Source organism: Diplotaxodon limnothrissa, linkage group LG7 (assembly GCF_057381915.1).
Source record: "Diplotaxodon limnothrissa isolate DT_005_m linkage group LG7, D_limnothrissa_male_GT1.1, whole genome shotgun sequence".
NCBI classification, from domain to species: Eukaryota; Metazoa; Chordata; class Actinopteri; order Cichliformes; family Cichlidae; genus Diplotaxodon; species Diplotaxodon limnothrissa.
In genome coordinates this window covers 45,376,445-45,395,655 of record NC_140602.1, presented here as the reverse complement: position 1 = coordinate 45,395,655, position 19,211 = coordinate 45,376,445, and the positions used below count along the sequence as shown (strand labels likewise).

The 19,211-nt window shown below is 41.4% G+C and overlaps 1 protein-coding gene across 1 annotated transcript; it reads left to right on the top strand.

Annotated features, from left to right (window-relative positions):
• Positions 1 to 13,564: 13,564 nt before the first annotated feature.
• On the top strand, positions 13,565 to 14,941 carry LOC146628929 (apelin receptor B-like). Its single transcript, XM_085358201.1, has one exon. It carries the CDS (start codon positions 13,619 to 13,621, stop codon positions 14,681 to 14,683), a length of 1,065 nt encoding a protein of 354 aa, XP_085214327.1. The 5' UTR covers positions 13,565 to 13,618; the 3' UTR covers positions 14,684 to 14,941.
• The last annotated feature ends 4,270 nt before the right edge of the window (positions 14,942 to 19,211 follow it).

The following is a 19,211-nucleotide window of genomic DNA, read 5'->3' as shown; positions in this document are numbered from 1 at the left end:
CAGCATGCACATACAATATGTGTATGTAAGCAGATATCTCTCATGTGATGTCTGTTTATACACTGTAGCTGTTTATGGGGGGGTGAGCAGAGTGAGGTGGATGATCTCACGATGCCATATGTGTGAAGCGTCTGGGAGATTATAGTCTGCCTTCGTGAGCTCTAAAGCTCTTGTAAAGCTTTTTGGTAACAAGGACTGAGGGTCTGAAGCTTTATCCCCACCTGCCACCCCCCATCCCTGCCCAATGGGCAAATTAGAAGGGGTGACTTTAAAAAAACAAACAAAAATGAAATGCAGCCTTAAGTAAACTGAACATTTGTGGAACGTTCTGAAAAAAACCTGCTTTACAGTGGCTAACTATGATAGAGCAATTGCTTAAATGAAATTCCTGCAACAGAGAAAGCTTGCAGGATTTAAAACACTCAGCAGAGTCTGCTGGTGTGGCCTTCAAAGCACAACTGTTACCGTCAAGTCTTGAACTTTGAGCACCAACAGGAGTTTCTGAGAGGCCTGCTGTACTTATAAGGGGGTCAGTAGCTTACTGATATGTGCAGGAACCCATCTTAAATTTCACAGAAGGCGAGTGTCCCAAAGCCAGCACCAAAGTGATAACAGAAAGTCACTCTTTGGACTAACTGTAGAAACGACATCGCATCTTGGCTTAAAAAAAAGAAAAAAAGTTAAGTGTGTTACAGCTGTCAATACCCAATGAGATAAAACAGAGTGTGATGTGTTCAAGCTGTTGGAAGGATGGTTTACCAAAGTGAAAATACCAGGATGTGGGGGGAAATATGTAGTTTCTGCAAGTCGATGATTCATAAGTCAATGGACTCGTGTGCTCTTGAAGTCAGACAAATTATTATTTGTTTAATTATTCCTGATTACATTTGGGATGAGGTTATGATATCACTACACTGAAATATGTGAGATCCCTGCAACAGTTTGCAAAGTTGCGCACACACACACACACACACATACACACACACACACACACACACACACACAACTGAGTATCATCAGCATAGCAATGACAATAAACACAGCCCAGCTGGTTGATAAAAATCCCTGAAGGGAACATGTGAGGACAAGATACAACAAGAGTGTATCTCTGAGAACTGTGCATAGTGGGCATTTTAGCAGGTAGGTCATCTCATCTGGACTCTTATCCAGGCAGATACTGGTTATCTGCCGCTCGATGTTCTCTCGCCTCTCCAGCTCCATGATGACTGGCACCACCCACTCCACAAGGTCCTGGTAGAATTCCTCAGCAGGGTAGTGGTATTATTATTTATCTTCATCTCTCAGGGCAAACTCTTCTGGGGCTTTCACCTCGCCGTACGTCATCTCCTCACACACGCTTGCGTCAATCTCATTAAGAGCCTTCCACTGCTCTTGTGGGTCCATTATGATTTGCTGATATGATTTTTCTGAAGTCTGCATTTGCGTGCAAAACCAAATTATTGCTGGACAGTGCCAGACAAAACAGCTGCTCTTGTAAAACTAATCCAACCCAGTACTCCTTTAGGAAGGCTGACTTTTTATGGGAGAAACATGCATTTAGGAAATTATCCATCTTAGTTGTCTGAGACCTTGTGGACATTCCAGTTGGTAACCCCTCTGTATTTGGGGGGCTTTGATGAGAAGTTTCAAGTAGCAGAGCAGCACGTGTGGGACAGGAAGAGGAGTGGAAGGTGTCAGGGGGGCAGACAGATGCTCATTGAATGGACAGTGAACAGGAAGTGTGTGTGTTCCCTTTATCACTCTCCCTCAGGATAACAGTAGTTGGGAATGTAACTCTGATGATCTCAGCTCCATCAGCTTTTTCTGACACTCTGTGATTTGTAATAGGAAATGATAGCACACACCTGTTTGGTTTAAGCCCGGGGTTCCCCCCAGTCTCTTTTATAGAAAAGTTACAACTAAGCAAGCAATCACCGAAAGAATGATTTCCTCTCTTTGTAGCCTGTACTGCAGAGCATGAAGTGCAGGATAGCAAAGCCTTGAGGTTCTAGGACCACAGATTCTCTTCATACAAAAGATCCAAGAAGATGCAAAGAAATCGCTGCCCTTTATAGACTAAATATAATTAAAATTTATTGGGTCATGTCAAGTTTTATACATTAACAGAAAAAAAGACGTCATACAGTGAAATGATAATATTCTTTGGTTACTGCAGCTCTGTGCACCAGCATTGACAGTTAATTTGCCAATTTTCCACCAGATTTCAGTATGTTTGAAGTTGGCTAGGCTCTTGGTTACACAATAAACAGCCTCTACTCCTATCAGGTTTTCTGTTTTAGTAACCTCCATGTGACCTCTGACCTGCTGAACCTCCCACTCTGTTTCAAGTTGTTTTCGTTTCATCGCAGTCACAATCTCCTGATTAGCCTTTGTGTTTCAATTTGCACGTTTTCTTTTTGGGATGTCACTCAAACACTAGCGCCGTGCAGTACTTGTATCAATCTGATACCAAGTGAATACAAGGCCAGTATTGCCAATACCTATACTGACACTTTTAGGCAGCTTATGCAGGAGAGAGCAGTGTGCCATGATTTATGACATGAATCATCATCAACTTGCAAATTCTGGACACATTTTAATGACGACTAAATCACTGTGATGTAAACTTTCTGCAATAATCAATATCTATCCCACCACACTAGTGTCTTTCCAATACCAAGGTTGGTATCGATATCATAGATATTTGGCTCTACCCACCTACCTATATCAAACACTGTATGACAATATACAGTGGGGCAAAAAAGTATTTAGTCAGCCACCAATTGTGCAAGTTCCCCCACTTAAAATGATGACAGAGGTCAGTAATTTGCACCAGAGGTACACTTCAACTGTGAGAGACAGAATGTGAAAAAAAATCCATGAATCCACATGGTAGGATTTGTAAAGAATTTATTCATAAATCAGGGTGGAAAATAAGTATTTGGTCACCTCAAACAAGGAAAATCTCTGGCTCTCACAGACCTGTAACGTCTTCTGTAAGAAGCTTTTCTGTCCCCCACTCGTTACCTATATGAATGGCACCTGTTTGAACTCATCATCTGTATAAAAGACACCTGTCCACAGCCTCAAACAGTCAGACTCCAAACTCTGCCATGGCCAAGACCAAAGAGCTTTCGAAGGACACCAGGAAAAGTATTGTAGACCTGCACCAGACTGGGAAGAGTGAATCTACAATAGGCAAGCAGCTTGGTGTGAAAAAATCAACTGTGGGAGCAATCATCAGAAAATGGAAGACATACAAGACCACTGATAATCTCCCTCGATCTGGGGCTCCACGCAAGATCTCATCCCGTGGGGTCAAAATGATCATGAGAACGGTGAGCAAAGATCCCAGAACCACACGGGGGGACCTGGTGAATGACCTGCAGAGAGCTGGGACCAAAGTAACAAAGGTCACCATCAGTAACACACTACAACGGCAGGGAATCAAATCCCGCAGTGCCAGACGTGTTCCGCTGCTGAAGCCAGTGCATGTCCAGGCCCGTCTGAAGTTTGCCAGAGAGCACATGGATGATACAACAGAGGATTGGGAGAATGTCATGTGGTCAGATGAAACCAAAGTAGAACTTTTTGGTATAAACTCAACTCGTCGTGTTTGGAGGAAGAAGAATACTGAGTTGCATCCCAAGAACACCATACCTACTGTGAAGCATGGGGGTGGAAACATCATGCTATGGGGCTGTTTTTCTGCCAAGGGGACAGGACGACTGATCCGTGTTAAGGACAGAATGAATGGGGCCATGTATCGTGAGATTTTGAGCCAAAACCTCCTTCCATCAGTGAGAACTTTGAAGATGAAACGAGGCTGGGTCTTCCAACATGACAATGATCCAAAACACACCGCCCGGGCAACAAAGGAGTGGCTCCGTAAGAAGCATTTGAAAGTCCTGGAGTGGCCTAGCCAGTCTCCAGACCTCAACCCCATAGAAAATCTGTGGCGGGAGTTGAAAGTCCGTGTTGCTCGGCGACAGCCCCAAAACATCACTGCTCTCGAGAAGATCTGCATGGAGGAATGGGCCAAAATACCAGCTACTGTGTGTGCAAACCTGGTAAAGACCTATAGTAAACGTTTGACCTCTGTTATTGCCAACAAAGGTTATGTTACAAAGTATTGAGTTGTATTTTTGTTATTGACCAAATACTTATTTTCCACCCTGATTTACGAATAAATTCTTTACAAATCCTACCATGTGTCATGGTCCTGGGTCGGTGACCCAGCGCTTTTAGTTATCATTTTCTAGTTTATGATGATGATTATTATTGTTTGAGTTCTGTGTGTTATATTTGGTCTGCCTTTGAGTCTGTCTCTGTCTATGGTGTCACCCCATCTGTTTGTGAATCTGTCTGTTTAGTTCAATGTCTTGCCTGGTTCCATGTGTCTGAGTTTCCTGTTTTATTGTGAAGGTTTGTGTCATATGTGAGTGTGCTCAGTTACGTTTCCCCTGTCTCGTCAGCTGTGATTTCTCCCAGGTGTGTTCCCCTTCTGTCTCTCATCCCTTGATTACTGCCGTCTGTGTATTTAAGCCCTGTGTTTCTCTGTGTCAGTGTCGCGTCGTACCCTCAACTAGCTGTGTGTTCTGCTTCTATGTTCCTAGTGTTTGGTCTCCTGCTCCAGTTTAGTGTTTCTTTCCAGTGTTTCAGTCCTTGGTTCCGCTGTTCTGACTTTTGGTTTTCTTTTGGTGAGTTTAGTTGTACGAGGTTTTTCCCAGCAATAAAGCTGCGCCTTAAGTTTCACTTCCGTGTCTGAGTTCTGCATTTTGGGTCCACCACTCCTGCTTGCCTGCCACACAGCGATTCATGACACCATGTGAATTCATGGATTTTTTTTTTTTTCACATTCTGTTTCTCACAGTTGAAGTGTACCTCTGGTGCAAATTACTGACCTCTGTCATCATTTTAGGTGGGGGAACTTGCACAATCGGTGGCTGACTAAATACTTTTTTGCCCCACTGTACATTTAAGCTGATGGAAGCCTGCAGGCTGGACTGCTCAGCATGTTTATTACATTCATTGCAACTGAAGCTGTCAGAGGATGATTATACTTTATCTATTTGCATATTTAAAACATAGAGGAATGCATCATAACTTAAAAATGCCTACAGCTCTAATTCACTGTGGTTAAACCATTCCAATTTTAACATATGATTATTATAATTAGCTAAAGTCATCCAGCGCTGCTTGTAATCTATAACGGGTGCTAACATGCAACAACTACTCATTTTTTTTGTTTTGTTTTTTGTAAATCAAAAGCCAGTGACAATGAAAATGTCGTAGCTCATGAGTGAAGTTTCAGCAGCTAATTTTGTATTATGTAGGAGATGTTCTGCTGATTTATGGTGTAAAATATCCTATAACAAGACCCATCCCATGTGAAGAGTTTTTGGCACTGTTCGTGTGGCGTGTTTATCTCTTCACCGGGGGATGTTTGTTGACTCCGCTCTGCTGCGTTGATGATGTTTTCCACTAATCTGTATTGATCTAAAGCCACTTCCTGCCATTGTTTTTTCACATCCCCACTGTCTCCTCTCTTCCTGTCCATCTAGTCCTCTTTTCCCCCGGCAAGGAAACCGGGGGCTTGAAGAGGATACACAAAGAAGGGGATGGGGGGGGGTAGTGCCGTAGGCGAGTGTTTAAGCATTACTGATGTTTTAGGGCCATTAATCTGTTTACAGGCACGTGAGGGGGACAAAAAGAACAATAAGAAAAAATTCCAAGGGCTGTGATTCAAAAAATTAAGATGAAGCTGTGTTAATTATATGAAGGTCAAACCTTGGGATATGTTAGTTGTGGCGTGCATGTGTCTGTGTGTGAGGGACAGAGTCTGCTCTGACCCTGATAACGTAGCCACTGGTGAGCAGAAGCACTTGCCAGCATTTGATAACACCAACAGAAACATCAGCCGGATCCTTACATCAACAAAGACATGCAGAAGTGTAAAAAATATTGAGGTTAGTGAGTTAGGCCTGCCTTCAGAATAACTCAGAGATACAGAGAATCAAAGTTCCTATCAGAAATGTATATCATTCGATTTATTATAGTGGATCTTGTTTTACTGGGTTTCCTGGGTTACAGCTGGGTTTGTGACCCTAAACTGGATAAGCAGTTATAATATTTTTAAATGACTGCATGAATAGATGGATCTTATTTTCAGACACAAAGCAGTATTCTGGCTCAGCTTCAGTGCAGTATACTTGTTGTAGCTGTACTTGTACACAGTTTTTATATGCAATTAGCACCCTCCCAGAAAGTAACACAGCAGTACAAGCTTCTACAAAAACAGCATGCTAATACAAAGCTAAGAACCCAGCAGTCACACTTGTGGGATTGTACCCTCCATTTCTATTTGTACCTTCTTTTGTAGTAGTACAGTAGCTACAGTGGCTACAGGATTTTCCGTGAAGTGTTCTTTGTGTTGTTTTAAAACTTTAAAGCAGCTTTGAGTTAATGCTTAGAAACCAAATAATAGGTGTTCTATGTGTCCTCATTGGCGCAGAGATTGTGGCCAGTATGAGCGACTGTAGCCCAACATTTATACTCTTAATTATGTGATGTGTTTTCTGTTGGACAATGGTTGCATTTTCACCCATTTTCAGTCCAGTCCTTGTACTTAACCAGTTTCAGAGGATTTCTTGTTTCTTTTTCAATTTAAGTTCACTACTTTCTGCACTCGCAGGCTGTCACAAAAGCACATCATCAAGAGTTTTGCACAGTACTGTACAAAAGGAAGCTAATAAGTAATGTAATGCTTTATGTAACACACTTTTCTAAAATGACAAGTAATATGTAAGACATCGCCTAAAAAAGTAGCAACCCCAAGCAGTTACCATCTTTATTTTCAATATAGTGTAACAAATGTCTGTGCACATATATATATGTTATTATTTTTATATAAATGTGGAGAGATTTAAGTCACTTACAATATGTATAGTTTCAAAAATAAACTTCAGGCTTCTGTAGCTTCAAATGTGGTGCAGATCGTCTGTCAGTGTTTCAGAAACAGAAATAATTAGAAATATCAGGTGGATAATTATGCAACTGTAGTACGTCCAAGTAGGGTCTGAAATCTACAAACAGCTGTCTGCACATGTTCCCCACTATGTAGCAAACACTAGTGGATGAGTGAGCGAACAAGTGGACAATTTGACCACAGCGTAAGAAGAGGATACATCATCAACCAGTAGTTAGCTAAGGAGCATTGATTTTACATTTTCATTTTATGTGTATAAAAGTGTCAGACAGCTAAATGCTGTGGTTATCATTTCTCTCACAATGTTTTGGGGCCACAGTAATCTGTAGAAATTCATGCTACACAAGTAAGTGCATTGTGCACATAGGATACAGTGGTGGGGAACTAATGGGAGCGACCTTCAAATACTGAAATTCTCAATAAAAGTCAAAAATAAACTAATAACAGGCACTAAGAGAGACTATATTCTTTTCTTAATATTTGCTTTGTGTGTGTATACGTGTGTCCACTCAAGAGAGAGAGAGAGAGAGAGAGAGCAAGGGATGTACGTGTTAACACACAGCAGCAAGTGACCTCATTTTATAATTTTGAACTAATGGCAAAAGCACATGTCCATCAAGACCTCTGGTTTGAGGTTACAATAGCTTATTGTATTGCATCCAGTGCAGTCATGGGTGTTATTTTATGAACATGCAGGATTTTGTGTGTGTCTGTGTGTGTGTGTGTGTGTGTGTGTGTGTGTGTGTGTGTGTGTGTGTGTGTGTGTGTGTGTGTCCATTTCTCAACCTTGAAACTAAACCAGAGGCTTGTGTTTCAAAAACTCTGTGAAGTTTGGACAGCCATAAAAAATCTATAAAAATGTTCATGTTACATGTGAGGGATAAAAGACTCAAACACTTACTAAACCCTTGAGGTGCATTTGGAATAGTTCACACAGTTGTTAGGCTACCTAGTGCTCTTGCAGACAACATTGGTCTTCCAACGAGAAGACGAAGAAGAAGAAAAAGAAGGCAAAGGAATGCAGACGATAAAGTTTTCCTGCCTGCTGGATGATCCCTGCAGGAAGAAGGATGTGTTACTGTGGGTTTTACTGCAAGGAACCACTGGTCCTATCTCTATTGTTCCCAAACGGTTTGGATCGTCAAATCGGCATGCATCCTCTCCCTCAACACATAACATTCACATGCATAACTGCCAGTTAATGACACAGCTACAGATTCAGTTGCCACTAAGTCTGCTATCAGTAAATCCACTATGTTTTTCTTTTTCTGCACGCCCAACACAAGTGGAAGACGGGTTCTTTAAATTATCTGACATGTCTAACATTGCCTATGTCCAGAAGGCAAGCCCATTAGCTATTTTTTTATTCACTGAGACCACAATGGTAGCGCCAAAATGAATAATCTTGGGTGATGTTGATAAGAAACAACTTTGAGAATTTTTAAGTATTTTTAAGATTGGTGAGACAAAGACTTTTTGTTCACAGTGACAAGAGGTATCTTTACAGGAGTAAAGGTGAGGCTTTCAAACTTAAGAACAGATGTGTGCTATACAATCATTCTACCCTGGAAAAAGGAACATTACAAGAAATTAATAAACTGTAAAATTACCATTCACAATTTCCATTGACATTCGTGCCAATGATGATTGCATGAAAACTTCTGTACATTGCACCTCCTAGATGAACTACAGCCTTGTATACAACAAGTATAGCTGTATGTACACTTGTTGTATACATACAGCTTGCACCTGCCGCTAACTAATATCAGTTACTTCATCTTTCATCACTCCTGTATTGTTACTATTTGAGCACTGCATATTCAATAACTGCAGTTGTAATCTGTAATTCCTATCTACGTGATCCCTTAAAAACTTTCAGAAGGAGTCCAGTCCCCCATGTCCTCACCCATCCCCCCCATATTAGTAACAAACCCCTGAGCAGGCTAAATCCCGCAGCGTGCATAATACAGCTCCAGTCTGCAGCTTCAAATGGCTGCAACACTCAAACCAATACTGAGTAATAAACATACGTCACGTTCACATCTTCTAAACAGAGTCAACTCTATTAAATAAATAAATAAATAAATAAATAGTCTGAGCAAAGCAGGTTTGCTCTCCAAGGCTGTGACCTGAAGACGACACAGTCGCATCTCATACTGCTGTGACTTTGTAAACAAGGGCGGTACGAGTTACTGTACATCTCTCACTATTATATGCTGTATCTGTTTCCTACCATCACCAAACAAACAAACCTCCTTATAGGTCATTATCCTGCAGCAGACAGGAAATGAAAACATACTGATACAGCGCTCTGTGGCTGTAAACAAGCCGCTGTTGCCATGCAACAGTGCTTCTATAAATCATGAATTAGCTCATCACATTTTGTTTATTATCAAAACTCAACTCAGCTTAAGAGACGAGGAGTCGCTCTCTGTAAATATTCTATTTTCACGAATGATCCGGAGTCCAAGCCTGAGTTATTTATAAAAACAAAAATATTCAGGATTTTCCTGTCTTGTCCTCGGATTTGTATTTGATAAATATTTCTGTCTTGGCTCAGAAGACAGCAACACTTTGGAAAGCAGGAAGATTTCTATCAACAGACTGTCCTGGCCAGATGACCTACAAACAGAAAACACTAACAAGTCTGCAGTGGGTTGACCTGTTGTTGAGCTTAGCTGCTGTTCTTCTTGATATCTGAATGACACGCAGTGCAGTGGGGTCATCAGGTCAAAAGTGCACAAAGAAAAAAATTATCTGACCTCTTGCACGTATGCTGCAAGGAAACAAGAAAGTGCAGTATTAGTATTTACACTGCTCGGTTGCTGCGGCATGGCTATTTCCTGATCCTTTGTGACCTTTGTTCTCGAAGTACTATACGCCATTTATTTATTATGGCTGTGAAAGTGAAACACAACTGAAACAGTGCTAAATGTGAGGAGGACAAAGAGAAAATAAGGAAATCTATGTATTCAGTACTCATAGCTTTTGTGCCATCCTGCTGTTAACTGTTAACTGCTGCTCTTTTTAAAAACAAAAAAACAAAAAACAAAAATATAACAATAACTTAAAGTAGAGCTATCCAAAACTCAAGTGAAACATCCCAAATAAAAGAGTATGATCGTTTTACTCTGTATCATCTGCAAGAGAAAAGCTACAGGTGAAAACTTTTTTCCCCACCCACAGTCTGGCAGGGCAACTGGGCACCAGCTGCCACAAGTCTATGCAAGGTAATCACTTCTTAAAAGATGAGCTCAACGCTGGTTCAGCCAAACAAATGTAAAGCTGTAAAGCTCAGTAGTCTCTGCGGAAATATTTATGCATAAACTTCCACCCTGTTGGTAACAACTTGGTGTCAATCACCCCAGCGTCTCTGCTTAAAAGACCAGAATGACACCCAAATGGTCTCGCTCTCCAGGAGCAACTCAAGTGTTAGCTTTAATGAGTTTCTCATAATTAAAAGTGGATATCAGGCTGTAATTGAATTGCTAATATCACCTGTGCTGATCAGTATCTCCTCGAGGGTTATTTTACCATCGGCAACATCATAACTTTTCCACACGAGTCTGACTCAGAGTTCGTCAGAACACAAATAAAACCTTTGCGGAGACAGTTGCCTTGGTAAAGTGGGGGAGGGCGGGGGTGCTGGTGTGCATGTGGTCTGACAACTTAACACACATCAAACAACTGTCAGACCCCCACCAGCTCTCACACACACCTAAACAGAGAGAACACACACCTCATGCTCCTCTAGCGCTATAAGTATCACTGAAAGAGGTCCATAAACACGCAAACACACGAGGCTGCGATAAAAGATCAGAGAGGCGTTCTGCAGCCCTGCAGACACACTTCCACTGTAGCGTGTGTTTATGTCTTTGTGACGGATGACAGCTGAGCGAAGGGCTGGGATTAAGAGTGAAATGCCTTAAAGTGCTTGAAGAAAAGGCAAAACACAAGGAGCATCTTTGTGCATTCATGGCATGTGGTTTACAGCACTAGGCCACACATGAGAGTGGACTACAACAACAAACAGTATGACACACACAGGTGGCCAATTAAAGAGGAAAAACAAGAGCTGAACATTGTGGAAACAGGCTCTGGTCTGATTAAGTGAAGCAGTCGATGGTCTGCAAGGAGTTACCAGCTCAGTTTCCAGCCTTCAAGAATAAAAATAGAAGGAAAAAATACTTATTTTGTGGTCTCAAGAAATGCATCACACAAGATTCACAGATTCTGTCTTGATTTGTTTTAAAGGAGACTTTTTGTTAATTTTCTTCTTCCCAAAACTCCTCTACAAAACATAACAAGGGTTTTATTTTTGGGAAAAGTGAGTGGGTGGCAGGCTGATTATCAAGGTCTGGTGTTTTATTCAACTATATGTTCACATTTCTGTCAACACACAGCTAAAAACAGACTTCAGTCCCACCAGAGTACGAGAAGGAAGCTTGCTTTGATTCACTTTGCTTTGCTGTTTTCCTGTTCTGCCCAATGAACTCAGAGCTGGATGGACAATCAAGGCTCACAATGTGGAGGCAACACAAATGCAGTCACATCAATGTGATTACCGAGTACCGCAGGCTAACAACACATCACAATAATTGGCAACAACAAGCAGCTCTGTGACAGTAAATGATGTTGGTGAAAGGACAGGAGATGGGAATATATCCTCATCTTCATAATCAGAGGGAGAGGGGGATGACTAAGGAGGGGACAGGAAAAACATGGTAGAGTGGTGGAGGAAGGGATCAGTGGAGGAAGATTGTTGAGTGATACAGTAGTTGTGTCTAAAGGTCTGTGCCCTGGCGCCACTGCTGCCACTGTGCTGAGAGACGGAGCCGGCTGAAGACTGAGATGTTCCACCTGGACCAACAAAACAGCAAAGAAGAGATGAAGGCTTTAATTTGCTTTTAGAGCCCCCCCCCCCCCCCCCCTTTGTTTCCCTTTCAGTGGTTAGAAATGTGTGATTTTGCACTTTAAGACAGCAGCAAGCTTCTGTGTCAGCTTGTTACATCTCTCTGTTCGCGCAAAGCTCTTTGGAAGTTTGTTTTCTTGCATAAATCTGCAACATAGGCACTCACATATGCAGCAATTTTCTGGCTGCATTTCTACTGAAACCCAAAGACAGAGCAGCAGCTGAAGTAACCATGAAATCACAGAGAATACTGTGAATATATATAAAGACTTTCAAATGAGAGCTTTTTTATCGTTCTTAATGTAAAGTTGGCAAAAAGTTTCATTTAAAAATGTCATTTGACTGCTTCCCCATATAAACGTGTCCCACTTTGTCCCACACAAACACTGTTTGTCCCACATTGGGATGTGGTCACCCTATAAAAATATATATCCAAGTTTCTAAAATTTAGGATTGGAAGACGTTCAGACATGAAACTGTAGGTAAACCCAGGTGTTACTAATGGTGTTGATTAAAGCTCTGCACCTAACAGGACTTTGATTAATGTCATTAGCAGCACCTGTAACACCTACGGTGGCTACTGTGTCTTTTGTGTCACACTGGTTGTAAGTTTTGCTGCTTACAGAGGCACTTTTTAGCATTTATTTTTAAAATAGATGATTATTATTACCATTGTGTTTATGTTTTTCATATATAAATATAGATCTCCAACAAAATAAAAATTCATCTCAAACAAATTGCAGAATGTATCTTTAGTTTGTCTTCAAAGCTAATATTTGTAATGGAAATCTTTGCCTGTTTTAATGGTTTTTGTGTCCTTTAATTCAACAGACCAAAACCAATTTGTGGCTCCACATGTCTGAACATGTACTGGCAAGATAAAAACAAAACAAAACAAAAAAATCCAGGTTAAAAAACCTTCATTTTCTTATTCGGGTTTCGGGTAATCAGGATCGTCCACTACCAGAACGACTCTATTGATATGAAAATTGGCCACTTTAAGGAACTTGCTGTGCCCAGGCGTAACTCTGAGCTGCTGTCCAAACATGTCTGTTTCTTTAATGAACTTTCATCAATAATCTGTATCTGTTATATTTGTAAGTTAGATTTTAGGATTATTTTTTTAGTTTTTACAAACTAAATATGGGAAATTAAATGGTTTTTTTTTTTTTTTTAGAAAAAAAAGACGCACAAAAAACACAAACAGCTAATGTTACAAGTTTTTTTGTTTGTCTTTGTTTTTCGTTGCTCATAGTTACTTCATTTTTAATTCCTGTATAGAATTTTCTAAGACATTTTTTGCACTTTTAAACTACAGGGGGAGTCAAATTTGTAGTTTTCTGGTGGTTTTGTTTGCAGCTTCTCTGAGAGTCTGTACAGTTTACGTTTGCCTCCAGAATTTTGTTCATGTTGCAAATATTTTGTGCATAAAAGTCAGAAATTGCTTGTAAATATATTAAAACTTTGACAGGCTTTAATGAAGTTACTTCACAGTGCATTATCTAGTGTGGCAGTCAGTGGAAAGAAGGGGGTGTATGCAGAGGAGGAGGGCAGTGGGAGGGTGCGAGTTGGGTGGGGGTATATAAATGGAAGCAGAATTCACATACAGCAACAGACTTGAGAGTGCTGTCAGCTGCTGTGAACCAAGTCTCTTTTTTTTTTCACCCCGCTCTCAAATTTTTTTTAACATAAGGATAAGAAAAGAGGAAAGGGTGAATATGGAGACAACTGTGGGCTACGAGTACTACGAGGACTACGAGGAGCCAGACAACTCCTCAATGTGTGACTACTCAGAGTGGACGCCATCGTACTCTGTCATCCCAGTACTCTACATGCTCATTTTCATCCTCGGCCTCTCTGGAAATGGAGTGGTCATCTTCACCGTGTGGAGATCACAAGGCAAACGGCGAGCTGCCGACGTCTACATCGGAAATCTGGCCCTGGCCGACCTCACCTTTGTAGTCTCGCTACCTCTCTGGGCTGTTTACACAGCCATGGGTTACCACTGGCCCTTCGGAGTGGCTCTGTGCAAGATAAGCAGCTACGTGGTGCTGCTCAACATGTACGCCAGCGTCTTCTGCCTCACCTGCATGAGCTTTGATCGCTACCTAGCCATCGTCCACTCCTTATCCAGCAACCAGCTGCGCAGCCGGGCTCAGATGCAAGGCTCCCTGATAGCCATCTGGCTGTTGTCTGTTATACTGGCCGCTCCGACTCTCGTCTTCCGCACCACCAAGTACGATGCAGAAACCAACCGCACATCCTGTGCCATGGACTTCAGTTTGGTGACACAGAAACAGGAGAACCTGTGGATTGCCGGCCTCAGCATCTCCTCCTCTGCTCTGGGCTTTCTTCTACCTTTCATGGCAATGATGGTGTGCTACGGCTTCATCGGCTGCACGATCAACCGCCACTTCAACACCCTGCGCAAAGAAGACCAGCGCAAGAGACGCCTGCTGAAGATCATCACCACACTGGTAGTGGTGTTTGCTGCCTGCTGGATGCCCTTCCACATCCTGAAGAGCGCTGACGCACTCTCCTACCTGGACTTGTTTCCCGCCACTTGTGATTTCCTGCGTTTCCTCCTGCTGGCTCATCCCTACGCCACCTGCCTCGCTTATGTCAACAGCTGCCTCAACCCCTTCCTTTACGCCTTCTTTGACCTGCGCTTCAGATCCCAGTGCTTGTGCCTACTTAATCTGAAGAAGTTCCTGCATGCGAGCCCGGCCAGCTCCCTGTCCTTGCAGAAGACAGAGATTCAGTCTCTACCCACAAAGGTGTGACTATGGATTAACACCCAGAGGCACGCTGGGGTCAAAATGAACACTGCAGAACAATGTAGGTGAATCAAAAGTTTCCAGTACTGAGTGCTTGTTTATGGTTCAGCAGCAGCCAGTTTCGGGGTGTAACCTTTGCTTTTCACTCTGGACTATTGACTGAAGACTTATGGTTTTGGTGTCTGACAAAACCCTTTTTTTTTTTTCAGCAGGCACTGAAACTGAGCTACATAAGGAAACATAAGAGAGACTCATTTAAAAATAAGGGGAATGTACTTTTATTAAGACTGATATACTCATCAGTTCGTCTTCTCCTGTGGACTTTCTGCAAAAGTACTGAGCTATGAAGTCTGAAATCATGTCCTCAAGTCATGGGAAACTATTAGGTTGATTATGATCATGCAATTTCCCTCTCTCATTACTGTTTTTTATTAATAAACTCTTGAGGTGGAGGTGTGACATATTAGAAACTGTGCTCTTGAGATCTGTCTTGACTGATCAGTATCTGCACCACAGCCAGCAGGACTACGTCTGTGTGTGTGTGAGAAGGGTGTAAGTTAGTCAGTAAGAGGTGTTTGAGTCTGATAAGAGTAGCGTAAGAGGTGTGTGTGTGTGTGGGTGGGTTGGGGGGGTGGACAGACCAGACAGACAGATGGCAGCTGACAAATGTTTTCTAGCTGCGGAAAGCCCCAATTAAAAGGTGACTGTATCGACAGCCTCTGATGTTTCTGCCTTTGAATATGAATGAATTTGTTCCCTGGTAACAACATGAAACCCATTTTTCTGAATATACACTATTTTTTGAATTCATGTCTATGATTTGTAATTAAAAGCCGGTGTTTTGAAGAGGAAAAAAACCCAGTCTCTCTCGATCTCTCTCACTTTGTTATACCCTGCTGTGATATCTTGTGGAATGTATTTTCTCCAATCCAGTGAATACGCGTCTTCCTGTTTGGTGAGTTGCTCAGAGGAGGCAGCCTTCCCTCCTATTGTGTTTCGGGGGGCCGAAATCAAAGCGTACAGTATGTCTGGAGGAAATGCACGTTGGACTTCTGTTTCCCTCTTCAGGCGTGTTTGTTTCTTCTCTTACAGTTCCCCCCAAATTAATCAGTGAGCACAAACGGGATCAACCACACAGAATTCGGCTTTGTCCCAGACAGAGTCGTAAGTGTTAATTACCAAAACTTCACTTGTAATCCGCGCTGCTGTGTATCCCAAATGCATCTGAATTATTTTGGTAGATATCAATATTAATGTGATAGCACACTGAGCTTTAATTCAGATAACCAATTCGGACTCTAATGAGCTTTTTACAGGATAAATTCAGTGACAGCGGGGAGACTTGGGGATTGGATTAATCCTGGGTTACTAATTTGCAGTGGACTTGCCGTCTCTTTGTAAAACCTTAGATGAAGCAGAGCTTTGTCTAAATCAGTTAAGACTGAACACCACATTTAAAGGTGACACTGTTGGAAATTATAGTAAAAACTGGGAGCAGGATTTCCTTTAGCCTTGAGCTCTTACTTCAAAATATACCTACTATACTCTTCTATATAGCACAGAAACCCATACAGTACAGCACAGTACAACCTTTGTAGTGATATTTCTCTCATATATAACTGCATGAACCCCAAACTCAGTTTCTTGCCTTTTTAAAAATCTTTACTATGGTAATATAGCAGCTTTGTTGCAGCAAAACCTTTGGAGAGGAACTGAGACAGATCTTAATTGCTATATTAGTTGCAGATGCATTCACACCAGTCAATATCTAAACATTAAATAATAAAATACAGCTACAAAACCACTAAATTAATGATTTTAACTTAAACATTTACATTCCCATGAGTTTTGGCACTCATCACAAGTAAAATACCATATTACACTGTAAAAATTCTCAGGTCACAAACATGTGACTGTTTTTTTTTTTTGGCTAAATGTGACCAAATTGAATTTCTTGTAGGAGGAAAACTTCAGCTTTGAATTCAGTTTGGGAAAGTCGAAAAAGTCTTTGTTATGAAAAAGAAGGAACTTAAACAGCTGCAGCCACACTCGCTCTGCCTTCTCAGTCACAGTCTCAGTTCTCTTTAATCTCTTCTGAGCCACGACACACACACACACACACACACACACACACACACACACACACACACACACACACACACACAGACATGCAAGAAAAATCTTTATCCGAATTTAGTCTAGAGGACATAAACATCTTGAACTTTTTGTCAATTTTCAGTTTTCACATTTTCAAACTGGGACAAACATTCAGGTGCAAATTAAATAAGGACAAACTATGTACTCGAGCCAGTGCAGCTAAATGTTTCTAAGTGAAACGGCGTACAATTTCAAAATCCCATGCAATGGCTATTTCTTTTTTTTTTTTTTAACAAGATGGCCAGTCACATTATCCTCCACAGCATCAGAGTGAAACATAATCTGCTCAGATTATTTTCATGGGTTTCCAGGATTTATGAAGCTCACATGTTCATGTTACAGATTTGCTAAACTACACCAAAGAAAAGAGAATTACTCCCTTTGATTGGGTGACTGACATGACTATTCAGGACTTACACCAATGTTTTCATTCTCCTGTAATTACAATGAGTGTGAGTTAAGCATGTCTAGACTGGAAGCAGGCTTGCCGCAGGGAATCCCGAGAGCAGAAACAGCCTTCAGTTCCCACTCAAATGAATCATATACAACTAGGACAGTATGTTCTAGGATAAACACAAACATGGAGTTATTTGGGGGGTTTTAAAGAGAAAACCTGACAATTAGCACGGCTTTCTGTTGGTAACTTCTGCAGCTGAAAGGTGCAGTCAAGCCTGCGCAAAGATGGACAGTAGCTGTCCTATCTGGGAAAAAAACAATCAAAGCTGTGGTGTATAAAATAAATTACCACTAATTATGTATGTCCATAACCATACATGCCTATGTGCTACCAAGAAGATGAAAACCAGCCAATGAGTCATTCAGCGGTTTTAATGAGAAGAATTTCTTTGCCCTTAAGTCCTGAAAGCAGTCTGAATTTAGTTTAGTTTCACTTCAGACTATATCATCAGACAAATCATCAGACATGTAATGACCTAAATATTTAATTGGAGTACACACTTTAAGAGAGAATTCAGGAATGGCTCAATTCTGGTCCTCCTTACTTTTGTCAATAAAAATATTCCTCTTCTTGCCATTATAATGAATATCAAACTCTAGACCACATTCATAGCATGCCCTCAATAATTGTTGAAGGCCAGCACTATACGGTATTACCAACTACACAACCTGTTACACAGTCATCTAACAGCTTTCACAAATCACCCATATAAACATTAAACAAGAGAGTAGGCAGAATACTCCCCTGTCTAAGCCCGTTCCTCACATAAAAGGGGGCAGACACACAGTAACCCCATTTTATGTGCATGGACTGATGGGCATACCAGAAGGACAGAATTCTTACCAAAGATTTAGGAACCCCTCTGTTGTATAACTTATAAAATTGCTTTCCATGACTTTTATTACGCACACCCCGCTTTGCAGTTATTATTTGTAAAAATGTTTGGAATCATGTATGATTTTCGTTCCACTTCTCACGTGTACACCGCTTTGTGTTGGTCTTTCACATGGAATTCCAATAAAATTGATTCACGTTTGTGGCTGTAATGTGACAAAATGTGGAAAAGTTCAAGGAGGCCGAATACTTTTGCAAGCCACTGTATGTGTAGCTATTATCAGGCAAAAATACTTTCCTAGAGAGAATCAAGCCAGTATCCAAGCAGCACTGCAGTAAATGATTTGCAAATTAAGATCTATCATCAGACATCTGCATTCAATGGATACACAAGTGGAGTCAATGTCCTGAATGAAAGACATTCAGGACATAGGACAGTCTATTAGGACACCTAACCTCATTCTGGGGACACTCATAGGGCACATATACATTAAGAATAGTAAACTTTCTATCTCGGCCAATAATCTCAATTCCTATAGCCCAATCAAATTTCACCAGCTGATCATACATCTTGTATGGCATAGAGATACCCCCACGAACCACCCTGGAGCTCAGATCAGCGGTAGATTCACCAACGCCATGAAAGTCTTTGTGCAAACAATTCGTTTTTTCCAGATCTTGCTTAGATAGAAACGTTTCCTGGGCACACAATCTATTACAGGACGCTAAGAGTTTATCCATGAAAAGAGACAATATTAATACTCATTTATCTCACCGTGTCATGTGCACCCCACTGAAAGCTGCCGCCCTGTGCTGCTTCAGAATCAGTGTTTGACTCAGTGCGCTGCCGCTGCACCCCAATCCTCCCTGTGGCAGTGACTCCGCTGCCTCTGCTCTTCTTAGGCCTACGAGCCTCAAAATAGCGGCGGACATAAATACATATCCTTTACGTCATCACATTCAGCAGTAACATGAAATGATGCTAATCATTTGTGGGTTGTGTCAATTTTCCGACATGTCACGGACTTACCTAGCTTCTCAGTCAGATAGGAGCGCAGAGTTTCAGCGTCGAGATCGGGGGAAAGC